The sequence below is a fragment of the Balaenoptera borealis genome (assembly GCF_965194805.1).
Source record: "Balaenoptera borealis genome assembly, chromosome: 1".
Classification (NCBI taxonomy): domain Eukaryota; kingdom Metazoa; phylum Chordata; class Mammalia; order Artiodactyla; family Balaenopteridae; genus Balaenoptera; species Balaenoptera borealis.
In genome coordinates, this window is record NC_138860.1 from 22,498,111 (window position 1) to 22,516,161 (window position 18,051).

At 37.1% G+C, this 18,051-nt stretch overlaps 1 protein-coding gene across 10 annotated transcripts in view; it reads right to left on the bottom strand.

Annotated features, from left to right (window-relative positions):
- NVL (nuclear VCP like) overlaps positions 1–18,051 on the bottom strand; it is a 105,534-nt gene that overhangs the window by 42,371 nt on the left and 45,112 nt on the right. For 9 of the 10 annotated variants that reach the window (XM_082389831.1, XM_082389828.1, XM_082389826.1 and 6 more), the window contains 3 exons: positions 17,417–17,479; positions 12,429–12,548; positions 8,909–9,008 (listed from right to left, as the gene is read on the bottom strand). In XM_082389831.1, coding sequence (XP_082245957.1) covers positions 8,909–9,008; positions 12,429–12,548; positions 17,417–17,479 — 283 coding nt within the window. The remainder of the gene's footprint in view (positions 1–8,908; positions 9,009–12,428; positions 12,549–17,416; positions 17,480–18,051) is intronic. The other variant, XM_082389829.1, reaches the window with a different exon arrangement.

Sequence of the window (18,051 nt, forward strand, 5' to 3'; positions counted from 1 at the left end):
AGACAAACATAAGATCAAAAACAGCGCAAAACAAAGGAAAGCAGGAAAAGGAAGTCCTGAAATGACAGCCATTTATATCACAGACCTAGATGGCACCAGTCCAGATTGGAGCAGGAGGATAGAAAGCTCCAGAAGGGAGGTCTCCAAAAACAAACAAAACGTCAAATGGAATTGATACATCATCTAGATAAATAATACTGACTGATGTATAACATAGTTGATGAAGAATGGGAACACAGAAAACAAAGCAAAAGAAAAAAATGAGGGTTACTAAATCTAAGAATAAAAAGGTTTTATGAGAAGGAAACCTAATCATGGTGTGATTCTTGGGTAAGCGGAGAGAAATTTTTTCAAAGTCATGGTAATGTAAGTGTTGACTAGTGATTTAACCAAAAGTTGTAATAAATCTATATCATAACATGGGGAGGCTGGAGTGGCAAGAACAGATGGTGTGCATGGTGTGGCAGTGATGGTGGGCTGGGCTATGTGTGTGGAGAAAGGGTGAATGTAAGATAATGAATCTTCATTCATTGAAAAGAAGTTAATGGGTAGTGTGTGAAATTGATAAGACATAGCAGTATGAGCATATTGTTTGAAAATATGGAGGAAACACAGCAAAAAAATAATGGCTCAAGGATTTTACCAGTAGAAGCCTCTGGGATGGGGGCTGGGGGACGTAGAGGACCAACAGTTTTTGTTATAAGCTTTTCGGTGTCATTTGATGTTTAACTGATATCTCCCTGTGTGGGTTTTTCTTTTTCATGCCATTCACCAACTGGATCCACAACCTCGAGGCTTATTATGGCCATTCTCTTACGGAGTTTGTCAATTTACCAGAACCGTGTCACACAAAACAAACACTGTTCAAAATCTGAGACATAACAAAACAAACTTCAGTATGCAGAGGTGACTATGGTACAGAATGCAGAGGAAATGAACTTGTGCTTTAAAGAAAATATAATTCGGTGGGTGCCTGAGGGTCAAATCTTGGTTTTGCCACTGCTAACTTATCTGGTGGCAAACTAACTAGAATCTACTAATTACTGTGAGCTTTACTGTGAGGATTACCCGACAGAACATGGGAAGCACTCACTGCAGTGGTTGGAATACAAGTGCTCATACGATAATTATGATTATTTGGACTCAGGCAGACTGAGATTCAAATCTCTGCTCCACCCTTGTCAGTTCTACTTGGGCAAATAATTTAACCTAATTTAATTAAATTAAAATAATTTAACTTTTGCAACAGGAAGTATATACATCATAGTACTTTCCTCACAGGGTTGTTGTGAGGTTTAACAAGGTGAACACTTAACACATTACTGACTGGGGGATTTTTGCAGAAATTAATGCCTATGGCCATAATACATCTCTGGTCAAAAATGTGTTAACAGAGCGCTTAGCATTTATTTAGCAAGGCTCCATGAACTCCAGTTGTTATCACTGATGGGTTTTTTTTTTAATTAAAAATTTTTTTTACTGGAGTACAGTTGATTTGATGAGTTTTAAGTAAAGAAAATGGGATAGATTTATTTTCACCCCCTTTTAGAGATACTTTAGAACTGAAAAGACACCTGTGTACTTCTCTCCAAGTGCTCTCCATCTCAGGAAGTAAAAACTTTTACCTAGTTTTTTAGGCAAAAAAAAAAAATCTGTTTATTCTTTCTCACATCTACATCTAATTCCAGCACTTTCTATAGGTTTTACCTTCAAAATATATCCCAAAGCGGGGTCAGCTCCCCACTGATCACTTCTTACTTCTCCCACCAAGCCCACATCAATTCTCCCTTGGACCATGGATCTTCTAACCCCTTTGTGTCAAGTACTCCTTTGGGAATATAGCAAAGTTTATGGACTCCTTGTCAAAAAAAGTGTTTTTAAATGCATAAGGCAAAATGCATAGGATTACAAAGAAATCAATGGTACTAAAAGTTATCAAACTGCTAGAAAAACAAAATTTTGATATTAATAATATATGTACTTCCTTATTTATTTTTTAAAATATTTTTAAAGAAATACTGTAATCTTTTGTTGCCAAAGTCTTGTCTAATGAAGGAAGAACAAATGCTTCTTTGTTTAAACACTCTTTTATTTATTTATTTATTTATTTTTGGCTGTGGTGGGTCTTCGTTTCTGTGCGAGGGCTTCCTCTAGCTGCGGCAAGCGGGGGCTACTCTTCATCGTGGTGCGCGGGCCTCTCACTATTGCGGCCTCTCTTGTTGTGGAGCACAGGCTCCAGATGCGCAGGCTCAGTAATTGTGGCTCACGGGCCCAGTTGCTCCGCGGCATGTGGGATCTTCCCAGACCAGGGCTCGAACCCGTGTCCCCTGCACTGGCAGGCAGATTCTCAACCACTGCACCACCAGGGAAGCCCATACTTCCTTATTAATAACCTTAAGCAGCAGGTCTGATATAATTGTAATTTTGGAGTAGTATGGGTATAAACAGTATTTTGTGATATCTGCAAAGACTGTAAGGTGATAGAGAAACAGCTATGATTTTACTGGTTGACAGCTGCAGATACTACTTTGGCTCGTTGCCAACATTCATAATTCAAGGAGATGCTAAATTTCAGTTAGGGGTTGGTGAAACTGAGATGAAAGTTTTTCACGTTCAGGTTCACAGACCCCCCTAAATTCTAACCACAGATCCCCAAGGTTAAGAACACCATTTTTGGTTAATTTTTGTAAAAGGTGTAAGGTCTGTGTCCAGATTTTTTTTTTTTTTTTTTGCATGTGAGTGTGCAGTTGTTGCAGCACCATTTGTTGAAAAGACTGCCCTTTCTCCATTGTGTTGCCTTTGCTCCTTTGTCAAAGATCGGTCGACTGTATTTGTGTGGGTCTATTTCTGGTTTTGTTCCATTGATTTATTTACCTTATTCTTTCATCAATATTACACTTCTTTTGTTTTTTTAAATAAATCACTTTTTTTTTTTTTGCCTGTGCCACACGGCTTGTGGGATCTCAGTTCCCCGACCAGGGATTGAACCCAGGCCACAGCAGTGAAAGCCTGGAATGCTAACCACTAGGCCATCAGCGAAGTCCCCTACACTCTCTTGACTACTGTAGCTTTAAGGTAAGTCTTGAAGTTGGGTAGTGTCAGTCCTCCAACTCTATTCTCTCCTTCAATACTGTGGTGGCTCTTCTGGGTCTTTTGCCTTTCCATATAAACTTTAGAATATTTGTTGATATTCACAAAAAAAAACTCACTCGGATTTTGACTAGGATTGTTTTGAATCTATAGAACAAATTGGGAAGACTGACATCTTGACAGTACTGCATTTTCCTATCATATACAAGGAATATCTTTCCATTTATTCAGATCTTTTTTGATTTCTTCCATCAGAGTGTCATGGTTTGCCTCATATAGATCTTGTACATATTTTGTTAGATTTATACCTAAGTCTGTCTCTCTCTCTTTCTTTCTTTTTGGTGCAGATATAAACGGTATTGTGTTTTTAATTTCAAACTCCAATTGTTCATTGCTAGTATTTACCAATTGATTTTTGAAAGAGGTGCAAAAGTGATTCAATGGAGGAAGACAGTCTTTTCAGTGAATGATGGTGGAGCAACTGGATACTCATAGGAAAAAAACCCCTCGACCTAAACTGTGCGCCTCACATAAATGTTACCTAAAAACAGATCATAGGTTTAAATGTAAAACATAAAACCATAAAACTTTTAGAAGAAAACAGTGGAGAAAATCTTTGGGACATAGTTTTGAAAACCAGATTTTAGACATGGTCCACAGAGTGTAATATATAAAAGGAAATACTAATAACTTGGATCTCTGTGATTAAGAAGATGAAAAGACAAGATACAGACTGGGACAAAAAGTTGCAAATTACATATCTGACAAAGGACTCACATCTAGAATATATACAGAACTCTCAAAACTCAACAATAAAAAAAATACACATTCCAATTTTAGAAAATGGGCAAAGGACACAAAGAGACAACTCACTGAAGAAGATATAAGGATGGCAAAGAAACACATGAAAAGAAGTTCCTATCAGCCACCAGAGAAATACAAATAAAACCATGATGAGCTATCACTATACATCTCTTGGAAAAGATAAAATAAAAACAGTGACAATACAAAATACCAGCAAAGATGCAAAGAAATTGAATCTCCCTTAGCATTACTGATAGAAATTATAGCCACTCAGGAAGACTTTGACAACCTCTTTAAAAAACTGAACATATACTTAACATACGACCCAGCAATCATGCTCCTGGGCATCTATCCCAAAGAAATGAAACCTTGTGTCCACATAAGGACCTACATGTAGATGTTCAGAGTAGCTTTATATGAAAAAGTCAAAAACTGGAAACGATCATAATGCCCCCAGAAGAGAATGGTTAAACAAACTAGAACCTCTACACCACAGAATACTACCCAGTACTGAAAAGGAACAATCTATTGATACACACAAGAATTTGAATAGATTTCAAGGGTGTTAGAATAGGTAAATAAAGCCAACCTAAAAGGTCACATTTTGTATGATTACTTTTATATAAAATTCTTAAAGTGACACAATTATAGAGATGGAGAACAGATTAGCGGTTGCCCTGAGTTAGACATGGTGGGAGAGAGGTGGTTGTTACTATAAAGGGAGAGCGTGAGGGAGATCTTTGTGGTGATGGACTAGTTCTTGTACTGACTGCAGTGGCGATCACATGAATCTACACACGTGCTAAAATGGCAAAAAAATAGACAAATTACACAAATGTCTATTTCCTGGTTTTGATTTTGTACCATAGTTATGTAAAATGTAACAACTGAGTTAAACTGGGTACATGGAACTTCTGTGCATTATTTTTCTATTTCTTGTGAATTTGTAATTGTTTCAAAATACAAGGTAAAAAAAAAAGTCACATATTTTATAAAAAGAAAATCAGATCACTTCACTCCCCCACTCAAAAAACGTTCATGGGACTTCCCTGGTGGTACAGTGGTTAAGAATCTGCCTGCCAATGCAGGGGACACAGGTGGTCTGGGAAGATCCCACGTGCCGTGGAGCAACTAAGCCCGTGCGCCACAACTTCTGAGCCTGAGATCTAGAGCCCGCGAGCCACAACTACTGAGCCCACGAGCCACAGCTACTGCAGCCGTGTTATGCCTAGAGCCCGTGCTCCGCAACAAAGAGAAGCCACCACAATCAGAAGCCCGCTCACCACAACAAAGAGTAGCCCCTGCCTGCCGCAACTAGAGAAAGCCTGTGCACAGCAACGAAGACCCAATGCAGCCAATAAATAAATAAATAAATAAATAAATATATTAGAAAAACCCTTCATGGCAGAATAAAATCCACACCCCTTACTGTGGCCTAAAAGGTCCCTTGCACTTCTCCATCACTGCCCCCCAACTCTTTTCGCTCTAGATGCACTGGCCTTCTTGCTGGTTCTCCAAACTTGTTCTCACTTCAGGGCCTTTATACTTATTGTTTGTTCTCTACCTGGAAGGCCTTCTCCCAGATTTTTGCATGGCTTGATACTTCACATTATTTGGGTGCGTGCTGACATTACTTCTGAAGAAGAAGCTCTCCCGGACCATGATATCTAAATTAGCATTCCTCTCCCCAAACACCAGTCATTCTCCATCCTCTTACCCTGTTTTATTTTATTTATTTGATTGTCTATTATTTACCCCCTGTTCCCCAGCCCCAAATCAGAATACAGGCAGGCAAAGAATTTTTCCGAATTGTTAACTTTTGAATTCCCAAAGCTCAGCAGGACCAGGCGTATAATAAAAATTCAATAAATATCTGATGAGTGAAGGAGTAAATCTGAGAGACTAAAGAAAATTATACTGATATGACTGACCTACAACACCAAACTGTAAGGCGGAATGTATAACTTGCACCATAAAACAAAGAATGTGATGAAAGAAAAATATACATAAGAAGGATTAAAGATAACTCCCCTTTTTTTACATTTCTACTTCTCTCCTTTTGAATCTGGCCCTTCCTGTCACTGCCCTGACCAAGAGAATTTGTCTATTCTGGGCCTTGCCTTCAAAGGAATGGCAGCTTCCACCTTTATCTCTTGGAATCCAGCTGTCAAGTAAGAAATGTGAGTACTCAGAGAACCATTCTAATGGAAGCCAAGCCACATGGAGAGGCCTTGGAAGATGACAACTGGTGGCGGGGAGGGGCTGGGGGGAGGGGGTGTGCAGAACGCCGAGGCGCACCAAGCACCAGACATGTGAGTAAAGAAGTGACCTTGAAAGGGGATCCTCTGGCCCAGCCATGCCTGCTGGTGGCATGTGGATCAGAGATGAACCACCTGGACAAGCCCTCCCTGAATTCCTGACCTACATAATTATGAACAATGCAAAAATGCTGATTTTAAGCCACTAAGTATCACAGTAGTTCATCACGCAGCAAGAGCTGACCAGGACATCGGGCAAGAAGGGGTTTCTTAAAGCTGAGCAGAATCCAAGTTATAAACAATCAAACAAAATGTCACAGGATAGAATACAATGGAACAGAACTGCCAAACAGGCATCAATACAAGTGAAAAGATCTGAAACATCTATTTTTAAATGTATGTGGATCCTCAATGTAATGGGGTTTGTTATGGGGAGAAAGGGATGGGTGAGGTACAGTGGAGAGGAAGATAACACTCAAGAACACTGGAAAGAACAAAACAGAGGTACCACATTCATCCTGTCTTTCACTGGTTAAACTCAAGAGACTACTGTACTCAGTTCTGGGTTTTACAACTAAGGAGAATCTGGAGAATCCTAAGGAATTCAAAGATGAATAAAGAGATCAGAGGAAAAAAAAAAAACCCATGAGGAAAGGTAATGTACCTGAACCCTTTCGAAGGAAGGGATTTAAGTAAAACCTAGTAGTAACATTGAAGGACCTATTATTTGAGTAACACTGAAGGACCTGTTATTTTCTAATCTACAGAGATTAAACTAAAAGATAAGAGTGTTTACAATAAACAAATATGAAAAATGGTGAGTACAGTTAAAGACAGAATAGGTTATTAGAGCACACCAAAGATTGTCTTCTTGAAATCTGCTAGAAAAATCTGTAGCTGCTCAGGAAAGGTAGGATGTGATTCTGTCCAAGTTTGACAGACCTTCAAGGTTTCTTCTAGGATGACTCTCAGATTTTATGACCTAATGACTGCTCCTACTGCTAATACCAAAAGTGTTCATGATAATGATAATAATACTAAACAGCTACTTGCCATGCACTATGATAGATACATTACCAATATCACTTAAGCTTTGTGACAATACTGCCTATTAGGTATTATTATCCTCATTTTATAGATGAAGAAGTACTGGTTAGCAAGATGAAGTAATACATGCCCAGGATTAATGTGGTATAATAAAGAATAAATACATTTGGTCTTTGCCCCTGGTTCCTGGCTAGAGCTTTCTGAGTAACAGGAGTGTCTTTGTTGTGCTAATGAGATGACTCAAGGTTGGCCCCGCAGATAACTTCAGGATGGGGCTGGTTACCAGAACGACTCACCATCTGATTAGAGGGTTGGAACTTGGAGCCAGACATCTGGGGAGGTAGGGCGGGGCTGGAGACTGAGTTCAGTCACATGGCCAATGAGTCAATCAATCATGGATACATAACAAAATCCCAATAAAAACTCTGGACATCAAACTTGAGGGAGACTCCTCGCTGATAAACACAGTGACGTGCCAGGAGGGTGCTGTGCCCTGACTCCACGGAGAGAGGGCACGGAAGCTCTGCACTCCCCCCGAGACCTAGCCCTAAGTGGACCCTTTATAATCAACTGTAATTATAAGTATGGTGCTTTTCTTCATTTTGTTAGTCTTTCTAGCAAATTACTGAACCTGAAGGGGGTGATGGGAATCCCCAAGTTTGTAGCAGGCTGGTCAGAAGTGCGTGTGTCCTGGAGACACCACTTGCATCTGGCATCTGAAGTAGGGCAGTCTTGTAGACAACTGACCCCTTAACCTGCAGGTTCTGACATTAATGCCAGGTGGTTAGTGTCAGACCTGAATTATAATCTACTCAGTTGTTATACACTAGTTAGGGTTGAAAGAGAACAGTTAGTAAGACATGAAGTGCTAGAGCCAGGACTCAAACCCAGTTCTGCCTAACTCAAAGACAGTATTTCTAATTCAAAGATAAGAGTCTAATTCAAACTTTCGATTTTTCATTTTAAAATGAAATGGTATATAATTCATGAAGGTTTTAGTATCTGTACTAACTTACAAGAAAAATTACATCAGCTTGAAAACTGAAAAATCCATTTAAGCAATTAAAGTCCCAAGTCATTGCCGGTAGACATAGTTAACACAAATATCAATGCAGGAGCAGCTATGATACAGCGGCTTATATGGATGGCAAAGTATTAAACAATATGAAGAGAACTGAGGACCCAAAGTAAAAGCCACCTTCGGTACTTTTGAAGTTTTGAGACTTTTTCTAAATCCCTCACTAGTACTTAGGCTTTTTAACAATTTTAAAAAATAGTTAAGTGCAGGTATATGGACATGCTTCCAGTATGAAACCTTAAAAACCTATCTTTAACCTTCAGACACAGTGAAAAAGAGACTGGTTCTTGTCTCCTATAAGCTTGAGAGAAACCATAGGACATAAATTCTGATAATACTTTGTGGTCAAAAGTGTATGTTACAAGGGTTCTCTGCTTAACAAGACAATTTTCTATGCACCAACACAGAAAAAAATCTTACAGAATCCAAGCAATAATGTTATACTGTTTTTTGTTTTTTTTTTTTTTTTTACTATAGCTTACATAAAAGCTTTCTAATGTTTTATGCCAACTTATGAACCAAAAAAGGATTTCCCAAACTTACTCTTCCTTTACTAGGACGTATATAAATTATATTGTTTGTAAACGCTGTAAGTTTTTAGACTCATCTGTTTTATATTCTTCTTTCTTACCTGGTCTGTTAGTGGCTGCCATAATAAAAACCTGCTGACGTGTTTCCAGACCATCCATCTCTGTAAGTAGTTGATTTACCACCCGAACACTTGCCCCTGTCTAAAAACAAATAAATACAGCTACATCAGCTCCCAATAAAAGAAAAATACATCACCGTTTTTTTTTTCATGCAAAATAATACATTTGCTAACTTGAATGAAAGCTTTTGTCAAAAGATATAACAATTATTTCCTGAGAAGTCACTATATCTAAGCACTGTGCAAAACATGTTCTCATCAGTGTGCTTCCCCAGCAATCCTGCTATTATCCACAATTCAGATGAGGAAACTGAGGCTTAGAGAGGCTATTTGTCCAAGGTCTCAAAGCTACATAAGGGTAGAGATGAAATTCAATCTCAGGCTTAGCTGATCCCACAGTCTTATGCCTCTGAGCTATTCAAAGATCTAAGAGCTGAGAATTACATTCAATATCCTGTGATAAACCGTAATGGAAATGAATATGAAAAAGAATATATATGTGTCTAACTGAATCAATTTGCTGTACAGCAGAAATTAACACAACACTGTAAATCAATTATACTTCAATAAAATAAATTTAAAAAAAAAGATCTAATAGCCACAATGAATTTCCCTTTGGGCAAATCTAGACTCAGCTTTTGAATGCCAGATCAGACTCCCCAGGATACTGGATATTCCAGAGTTTTCAGCTGGGACACTGAGGCCTTTTCTCTTTTCCTTGAAGCATGCAGTACAAAGTTGAACTACCTCAGGGCAATATCTAAGATGTTCAGGGAGTTGGTGAATAGAGGGATGTTTATCCCTTAAATACAGAAATTTTTAAAATGCACAATGTAGGAAATGAGAAAAGTGATGCTGTGTTTCTTTTTGTCATTAATTGCCTTTCTTCAACATAAATTTTATGTACAGAGGTGGTAATGAGTTTAACATACTGATTTCTCCAGAAAAAAAATTTGGTGCACCTTATTATCACTCCTTGGAGACACAGTATTAACCGTTAGGAGATTAAAAGAATTATAATCAGGACTCAAAAAAATAAAGAAGTACTGGTTTTAAAAAAACAAAAAGACAAAAAAACCCCAAAACACTGTCCTACCTAAGCAAGACAAAAACCTCACAATTAATTCAGGAAAAGGCTGACAGACTTTACTATATATAAAATTTTATATAGTAAAAAAAGATAAGTGATAAAACTGGGAAAAATAGTACCAACACACATAATCGGACAATAGACTAATTTCCATCACATATAAAAAGCTCTTATAAATTAACAACAAAAAAAGGGGAAGACAGGACTTCCCTGGCGGTCCAGTGGTTAAGACTTTGCTTTCCAATGCAGGGGGTGTGCGTTCAATCCCTGGTGTGGGAGCTAAGATCCCACATGCCTTGGGGCCAAAAAACCAAAACATGAAACAGAAGCAATACTGTAACAAATTCAATAAATCGAGACTTTAAAAATGGTCATAAAAAAAAAAATCTTAAAAAAAGGGGGGGGAACATTTCATTTTCAGTGTATGTGCTGCCAAAGTGAGCACAGAAAAACATTTCAACAGCAAAAGGGTCAGAGACATGAATACTAAAATTTAACATCATGTTTTGCCAATAAAATTGAGAAAAATAAAAAGATGGTCATTACCCATTGTTGACAAAGGTGTAGAAAATGGTTATTTTTAGTTGGTAGGTGTATGTAACTGGTAGTTTTTGCGAAGAATGACTGTGTTAGCTTTCAAAATATTTGTATACATCTTCTACTCAGAAATTCTACTTCCAAAACTCTCACATATTCCCACATGTGCACAAAAATACGTGATAAGAATGTTTAATACAGTTGTGTTTATGAGGGAAACAACTGGAAACAATGTAAATGTCCAAAACAGGGGAATTGTTGAATTAATTCTTCCCTATCCAGACTGTGGAATATTTATTCAATAGTTACAAAATAAGTTATTAAGTACATGGGTAAAGTGTCAGATAGAATGACCACATTTATATAAAAAAATAAGTTTAAATCATACATGTTTTTAAGCTTACAGAAAAAGTTCTAGACCACAAATGCAAAACACTAAACTGTCAGCAGAAGTAACCTCCAAGAAGAGTAACAGGGAGGAGAATTGGAAGAAAGACTTGACTCTCTTTATACTTGTATTTATTTGCATTTTTCACAAGCATGTATTCATGAATAACTTGCATCATTAAAAAAAGAATACATTTAATTTTAAAATATTTTCAGAATCCCCTTCAGGTGAAAATGTTAAAGCAAAACACATATATGTGATTACAGAGATGTGTGGTAGCAGACAGCCGAGAGAGATAACCTAGAAGTTAGAAATGTGATTCATAAGAATGCAGACTTCTCTGAGGGCAAGGAGTTGAATGGATATACCTCAATGAACTCCTCCTAGTTTAAATTACCACTTGATAACAGAGAGATGCAAACCAATGAAATAGGCTGTCAATGAACAAAGGGTTTAATTCACAGCAAAAAGGAATAAAAAGGAGTAAAATCCAGAGCATACCATGCCCCCACCAGCTGGATATAGTGTGTAGGACTTTGCTCTGGATCGCACATTAGATTTTGGAACGTGCCGGCCGGCAGGAGAACCCGGGAAGGATCTCTGCCCTGGCCACTGACATCACTATCAGAGATAAGACTGTGACAAGGATTTTCTGTGATACTGCTGACGGCTGGGTGAGGAAACGAAATTGCTATGATATGAAGCACGCTTATCCTAGTCAAGGTTTGTTTTGCAACTTCTGATTGCTGGGAATTTTAAGCAAAATGAGGCACCTAATAAATGTTTCACAGCCCAAGAACACACACAGAGTAACTATGTGAAAACAAGTCACATAAGAAATATAATCATTTCCTCAATCATCTTGTAATAAATGTACTTACTACACAGTCTTTGCTATCCTCTTCAAAAGGTTATATATATATATTTTAAATATATTCTTTATATTATGCTTCACTATGATTCAAACAGTATTCCTAATAACTGTTTTCCAGGCAATCACTGTACCAAAATTTCTAAGAATGGTGACTCAGTGTAGTAATGCAAGTGGTCTTTAACGCACACCAATTTATATCTTCCCCAGATAGAAATGGTGCTGCATCTTAAAGCATATCATCTGACCCTACTTTGAGTGCATGATGTCTTAAATTATATTTTCTCCAAGAACTCTGAAGAGAATCATACGATTACAAGGCAGGCTATCCAAAACTAATAATCATTTCCATTACCCAAAACTCATTTGTGTGAATCAGATATGTGCAACCAAAATAATACACAGAAAGAAAAATGGATACAGAGGCTAATAAAAATACAATTGTTATCCCTAGGCCTTGTTTCCAAATTACTAGGTTTCTTCACTTAAAGAGTCTCAGTGTTCTCAATGAATGACTTTATAAGAACTATTTGAAGTTTACATAACTTTGGAAGAACTTACAAAAGGTTTATGGTGCTTAAAAAAAAATCTGTAATCACTAAACTATGATACCTACCTCTCGGACTGATCTTCGAGGGCATAAGGCATCCACTTCATCAAAGAATATCACGCAGGGTGATGAATTCTTGGCTCGCTGAAAAACCTGTCGCACAGCGCGCTCGCTTTCACCAACATACTAGCCATGTACAGAAAGGAAATAAAACGTAGAGATGTTTCAACTTTGGAGTTTGGGCCAAATTATAGTAGTACTAGTTTTAAATGACATTTATATGTCAGAGTCCAAGAAGTATTAGGTCAAAAATAGCCAGTTATATGTGGTTCAACTTAATAAGATTAGCTATTATTTAAGCTTATTATAAATTTCCTCATTTATAAAATGAAGACTAAATAGAAGTGAAAGGTCTCCTCTAGCTCAAAAAAATTCCACAATTTTATGGTATTTTAGAACGGATCAAAGCTTTATGCATATAAAATACCCAGCAGTAATTTTCATTAATTCAACAGTATTTTAAATGTGAACAAGACAATTTACTGTTCTGTCGTTTCTACACAAGTCATCTTGCTAAAGGAAGAGCTAACAGTCATACAGCATCAGAGGAGGCAAACTGAGCCAGTTAGACATCTACCAGGTTTCATAATGCATAATGTATGGTAAAATCAAAATACAAAGCAATTCACAAGCAGCTATAACATTAGGACTAATTAATATAAAAAGTTATATGTAAAAATACAGTTTTACTTTCAGCTAAGCACAAGAAATTGTTCTTGTAAAATTTCAAATTAGTTAACTAAGAAAAGCTTTGTTTCTCATAATAATACTGCTACATAAGGCAATCTGAAAATGTCTTTATGGTGCCAATTATATCATAAGGTTATCTTTTATTTTATGACTATATGGTCATAATAAAGTAATTAAGGCACAGAATACATCACAGATGACAATGATTAAAGTATTTTTATTTTCTATTTGAGTAGAACTTCTTTTCCTCAGATCTGTCCCGTAACTTTTCTTTCTACTTTTGCTTATTCTGCTTCTCTCATTTGAACTGCTTCTCCAACTTACCTCTAAAACAGCTCTTGCATTCTAGATCAAGATCACTAAAGATCACTAATCTTTCTTCCCTCCACCCTCTCTTCTTTGCTCTTATAGCACTTCCTACTATTATAACTTCTGAGCTATTCTACCTTCACTATATTACATCATAAAGTCCTTGGAAAGCAGAAGTCACGACAGTTTCAAATTTTTGTCTGATCATAACATCCTGCTCAGCGTACAAATACAGCAGACCTATTTAGTTTCCTGAAAAATCTGAATCAGCAAAAATTATATTTGGAATGCTGAAAAGACATTCAGTAGATATTTTTAAAGAAAAGATATCAGTGGGTTGGGACAGAGAGTTTCAAACAGGGATGAAAGAGAAGAATCAATACAGCCGGCAAAGGGACTTTGGATATAGCTAACCAAAATGACTAAGTAAAAGGAAATTTAATTTAGGGGAAGGTAAACCTAAAGTTTCAAAAGGACAGATTAAAATCAATTCATCTTAAGAAAGGTAACAATGATTAAAATTCCCACTACCTTGGCCTTTAAGAACTATTTCAAGTAAGGATCCTATACTTATTATTTCTAATTCCTTATTTGCCATCAGTTTTCAACCATTATAATCTGGCTTTTGCAAACATAATTGTTGAAAATATTTTCCCTAAAGTCACTAGTGACATTCTAATTGCTAAACCCAGGGTCCTACTTTCAATTTCTTTTCTACTGTTTGGTTATATTGACAGGTGGAAAAAATTATCTTCCCTAGGTTTTCAGGCTTAGAAAGTCTTGGGCGTCCTCCACCTTCGGAACAGTCTCCTTTGCCAGCTTTTCCTTCCCTGGCCCGTAAATGTTGGTGTCTTCCAAGGTTCTGTCAGAGACCACCTTACAATACTACTCACCTTACCCATTCCCTAGGTTTTAGGTGCCATTTAGATGATACTTACTCCCAAATCTCTTCAGAGCTCCAGATTCACATTTACTATAGTTTGCTGAATCCCTCCAAATGGCTCTTTAAATCTAAAATGTCCTAGAGCAAACTCATTTTCTAACCCCAAGATATCTATCTTCCTCATTAGATCACCTAACCTCTCAGAGTCATTCTGGACTCTTCCACAGACCTCTTCCCACATTTACCTCTAAAAAACAAAGTAGATGACAATGAGATAAAATTTCATACTCATCAGACTGGCAAAAATGTAAGTAACTTTCATTCACTGCTGGTGAAAGTAAAACTCAGTAACAACCACTTTGGGAAAAAAGTGGGCAATACTTAATATTTTTGAAAATGTATATACTGTATAAGATATAGCAATTCTACTGCTGAGTACATACCCTAGGGCGAAAATATCTCACAAATATGCGTAAGGATATATATATATAATGTTCAACCTAAACATGAATCAAGAAAAAAACTGATGTTTTTAAGGGACTTCCCTGGTGGCACAGTGGTTAAGACTCCACGCTCCCAGTGCAGGGGGCCCGGGTTCGATCCCTGGTCAGGGAACTAGACCCCACATGCACGCTGCAACTAAGAATTCACATAACACAACTAAGGAGCCGGTGAGCAGCAACTAAGGAGCCCACCTGCCGCAACTAACACCTGGTGCAACCAAATAAATAAATAAATATTTTTTTTTAAAAAAAGAAAAAAACTGATTTTTTTAAAAGTGTGGTTATACTCATTCAATGGTAATAGTTTAATAAACCCCAGATATACCCATCACCCTGCTTCATTATTATCAGCTCAATTCATGATCAACCTTGCTTCATCTATACTCTTGTCCACTTTTCTTTCTACTTGATATTTTGATGGAAAGCCCAGACATCATAACTTTATTTGTAAATATTTCACTGTCTCTAAAAGATAATGGCTTTAAAAAAATATATATTTAAAAAACCCCATCACTTATAAATTTATTTATTTATTTATTTATGGCTGCGTCGGGTCTTCGTTGCTGTGTGCAGGGTTTCTCTAGTTGCGGCCAGTGCGGGCTACTCTTTGTTGTGGTGCGCGGGCTTCTCATTGTGGTGGCTTCTCTTGTTGCGGAGCACGGGCTCTAGGCACGTGGGCTGCAGTAGTTGTGGCACACGGGCTCAGTAGTTGTGGCTCGCAGGCTCTAGAGCGTAGGCTCAGTAGTTGTGGCACACGGGGCTTAGTTGCTCCGTGGCATGTGGGATCTTCCCAGACCAGGGCTCGCATCTGTGTCCCCTGCACTGGCAGGTGGATTCTTAACCACTGAGCCACCAGGGAAGTCCAAAGATAATGGTTTTAACATAACTACATCATTATCACACTTAAAAGTTATTTTCTTAATATAAAATGTCCAGTAGGTGTTCACATTTCCAATTCTCATAAACTTATTTTTTGAAACATGTAAAATAATACTACATGTTATTTAGGGATAAATATATAACATACAGTAAATGTAGAAAGAAGTGTACAGAAAGAAGTGTACAGAAAGTGTACAGAAAGAAGTGTACAGAATTAATAAATTCAGGATTATAGTAAATTCTATGGGAAAGAGAATGGAGGACATGATTAGGGAAGGTTTGCAGGGGGCTTCGAATATATATTGGTTTTTTTTTTTAAGGCTGGATGTTAGATACATGGAAGGGTCATTATATTACTCTTTATAACTTCTTATATGCTTGAAATATTTCATAGTAAAATTTAAAAAATATTAACACTCTTAAAAAACAGTTACACTCTGTTAGCTCTCTAATATTCTATTTTTTTTTTTAAGAAATTCCTAATTTTTCTTTTAAGTTTTAATTTTTATTTATTTATTTATTTATTTATTTATTTATGGCTGTGTTGGGTCTTCGTTTCTGTGTGAGGGCTTTCTCCAGTTGTGGCAAGCGGGGGCCACTCTTTATCGCGGTGCGCGGGCCTCTCATCATCGCGGCCTCTCTTGTTGCGGAGCACAGGCTCCAGACGCGCAGGCTCAGTAGCTGTGGTGCACGGGCTTAGTTGCTCCACGGCATGTGGGATCTTCCCAGACCAGGGCTCGAACCCGTGTCCCCTGCACTGGCAGGCAGATTCTCAACCACTGCGCCACCAGGGAAGCCCAGCTCTCTAATATTCTAAAGGTAACATTTTGACTCTAGCTTGGTATGAAGGCCTTGCACTGCCTGGCTATTACTGTTTTTCCAGCCTCATCCTTCACCCCCTCATCAATCCCTTCCCCTCAGTGCTTATTTTGAGTACCTCCTCCACTAGAAAGCCAAAATGAAGTGTAAGAAGAGTAAAGATAAAAGTATAAATCCTTATTTTAGGAGCAAAGTAACATATTTAATAGGAAACATAAAAAATTAGAGGGGGGATAAATTGAAATAGCCTTTTAAAACAAATGATACCACTTTCATTTCTTCTTTGTTTGAACATTATGGAATGGCATTTTACTCTTCATAGGCATGAACAAGAAATAAGAAATTCAAAGTCTCTTAAATTTAAGACATAAGCTGCTTAAATGCAGAAAGAAGTTATTATATAGGAGTTTAGTGATTTCTTCCCCCCTAAGTATTTTTATTTATTAATCCTTAACTCATTTGAGCTATACAACAACAGGACAAGGAAAGCAGATCAAATGTTAGCTCCACTATCCCCAAGCTGTTGGACATTGGCCAAGTTATACGACCCCTCCAAACTTAAGTTTCCTCATCTGTGAATCAAAGAAAACAACAATTTGTATCTCACAGGGTTGTTGAAGAATAATATATATAAAGGGCTTGACAAATTCAGAGTTAACACTTTAAATGTTGACTATTTTGGTTATTTCCATTTTGCTGGTGAGAAAACTTAGGCTCAGAGGTTAACGGAATTAATTAAGAAAGCATTTATACACAGTAAATAGTACAGGAGAGCAAAGCTCAATCTCTTCACTCCTATTGCAGTGATTTTACCAAAAAACCCGACTGTTTCAATGATCTGAGGACCCTGTAATTTGAATGACCATTACATTTCCTAATCAAAAATAATGGCTAATGCCACAACAACTTACCATATTTAGTAACTCAGGCCCCTTGACAGATATAAAATTTAACCCAGACTCATTTGCAACAGCCTAGTAAGAGAAAAAAGACACAAGACAAACATATAATAAAATAATAACAATAATTTGTGATAATGCAAGGACTTTTTGTGGTTTATACTCTAGTTCCCCCTTTTTATAGCTGCCTCTTTCTCATTAGAAGGAGAGGAGACAAATGGGAATAAAAAGAAAATCAAAGGAAGTAAATGTGAACCTAAACCTTTCCACAGACTAGAAATCAGATGGAAATGACTTGAAACATTTATGTAAATGTTTTGTTTACATAAACATGGTATATAAGTATATTTGTAGCCCTAGCTTAGAATCCTAGTGAAATCATAATCTCTGTATAAACAAATGCTGTGCCCAATGAAAGCAATCATTCATTCATTCATTTATAAACCAGAAGTCAAAAGCATCGGTATCAGTCTTTACAGTATTTACAGGTTATTTTGTTTAATAAATAAAGATTAAACTGCATGGCTGAAAGCCAAGAGAATAACAAAGGAGAAATATATGGTTATATGTGTAGAAGAATACAAAAATTACACTGAGAATGTAGAGATGAAACTCGAATAAAATCACTCACAACTTCAAAATGATCA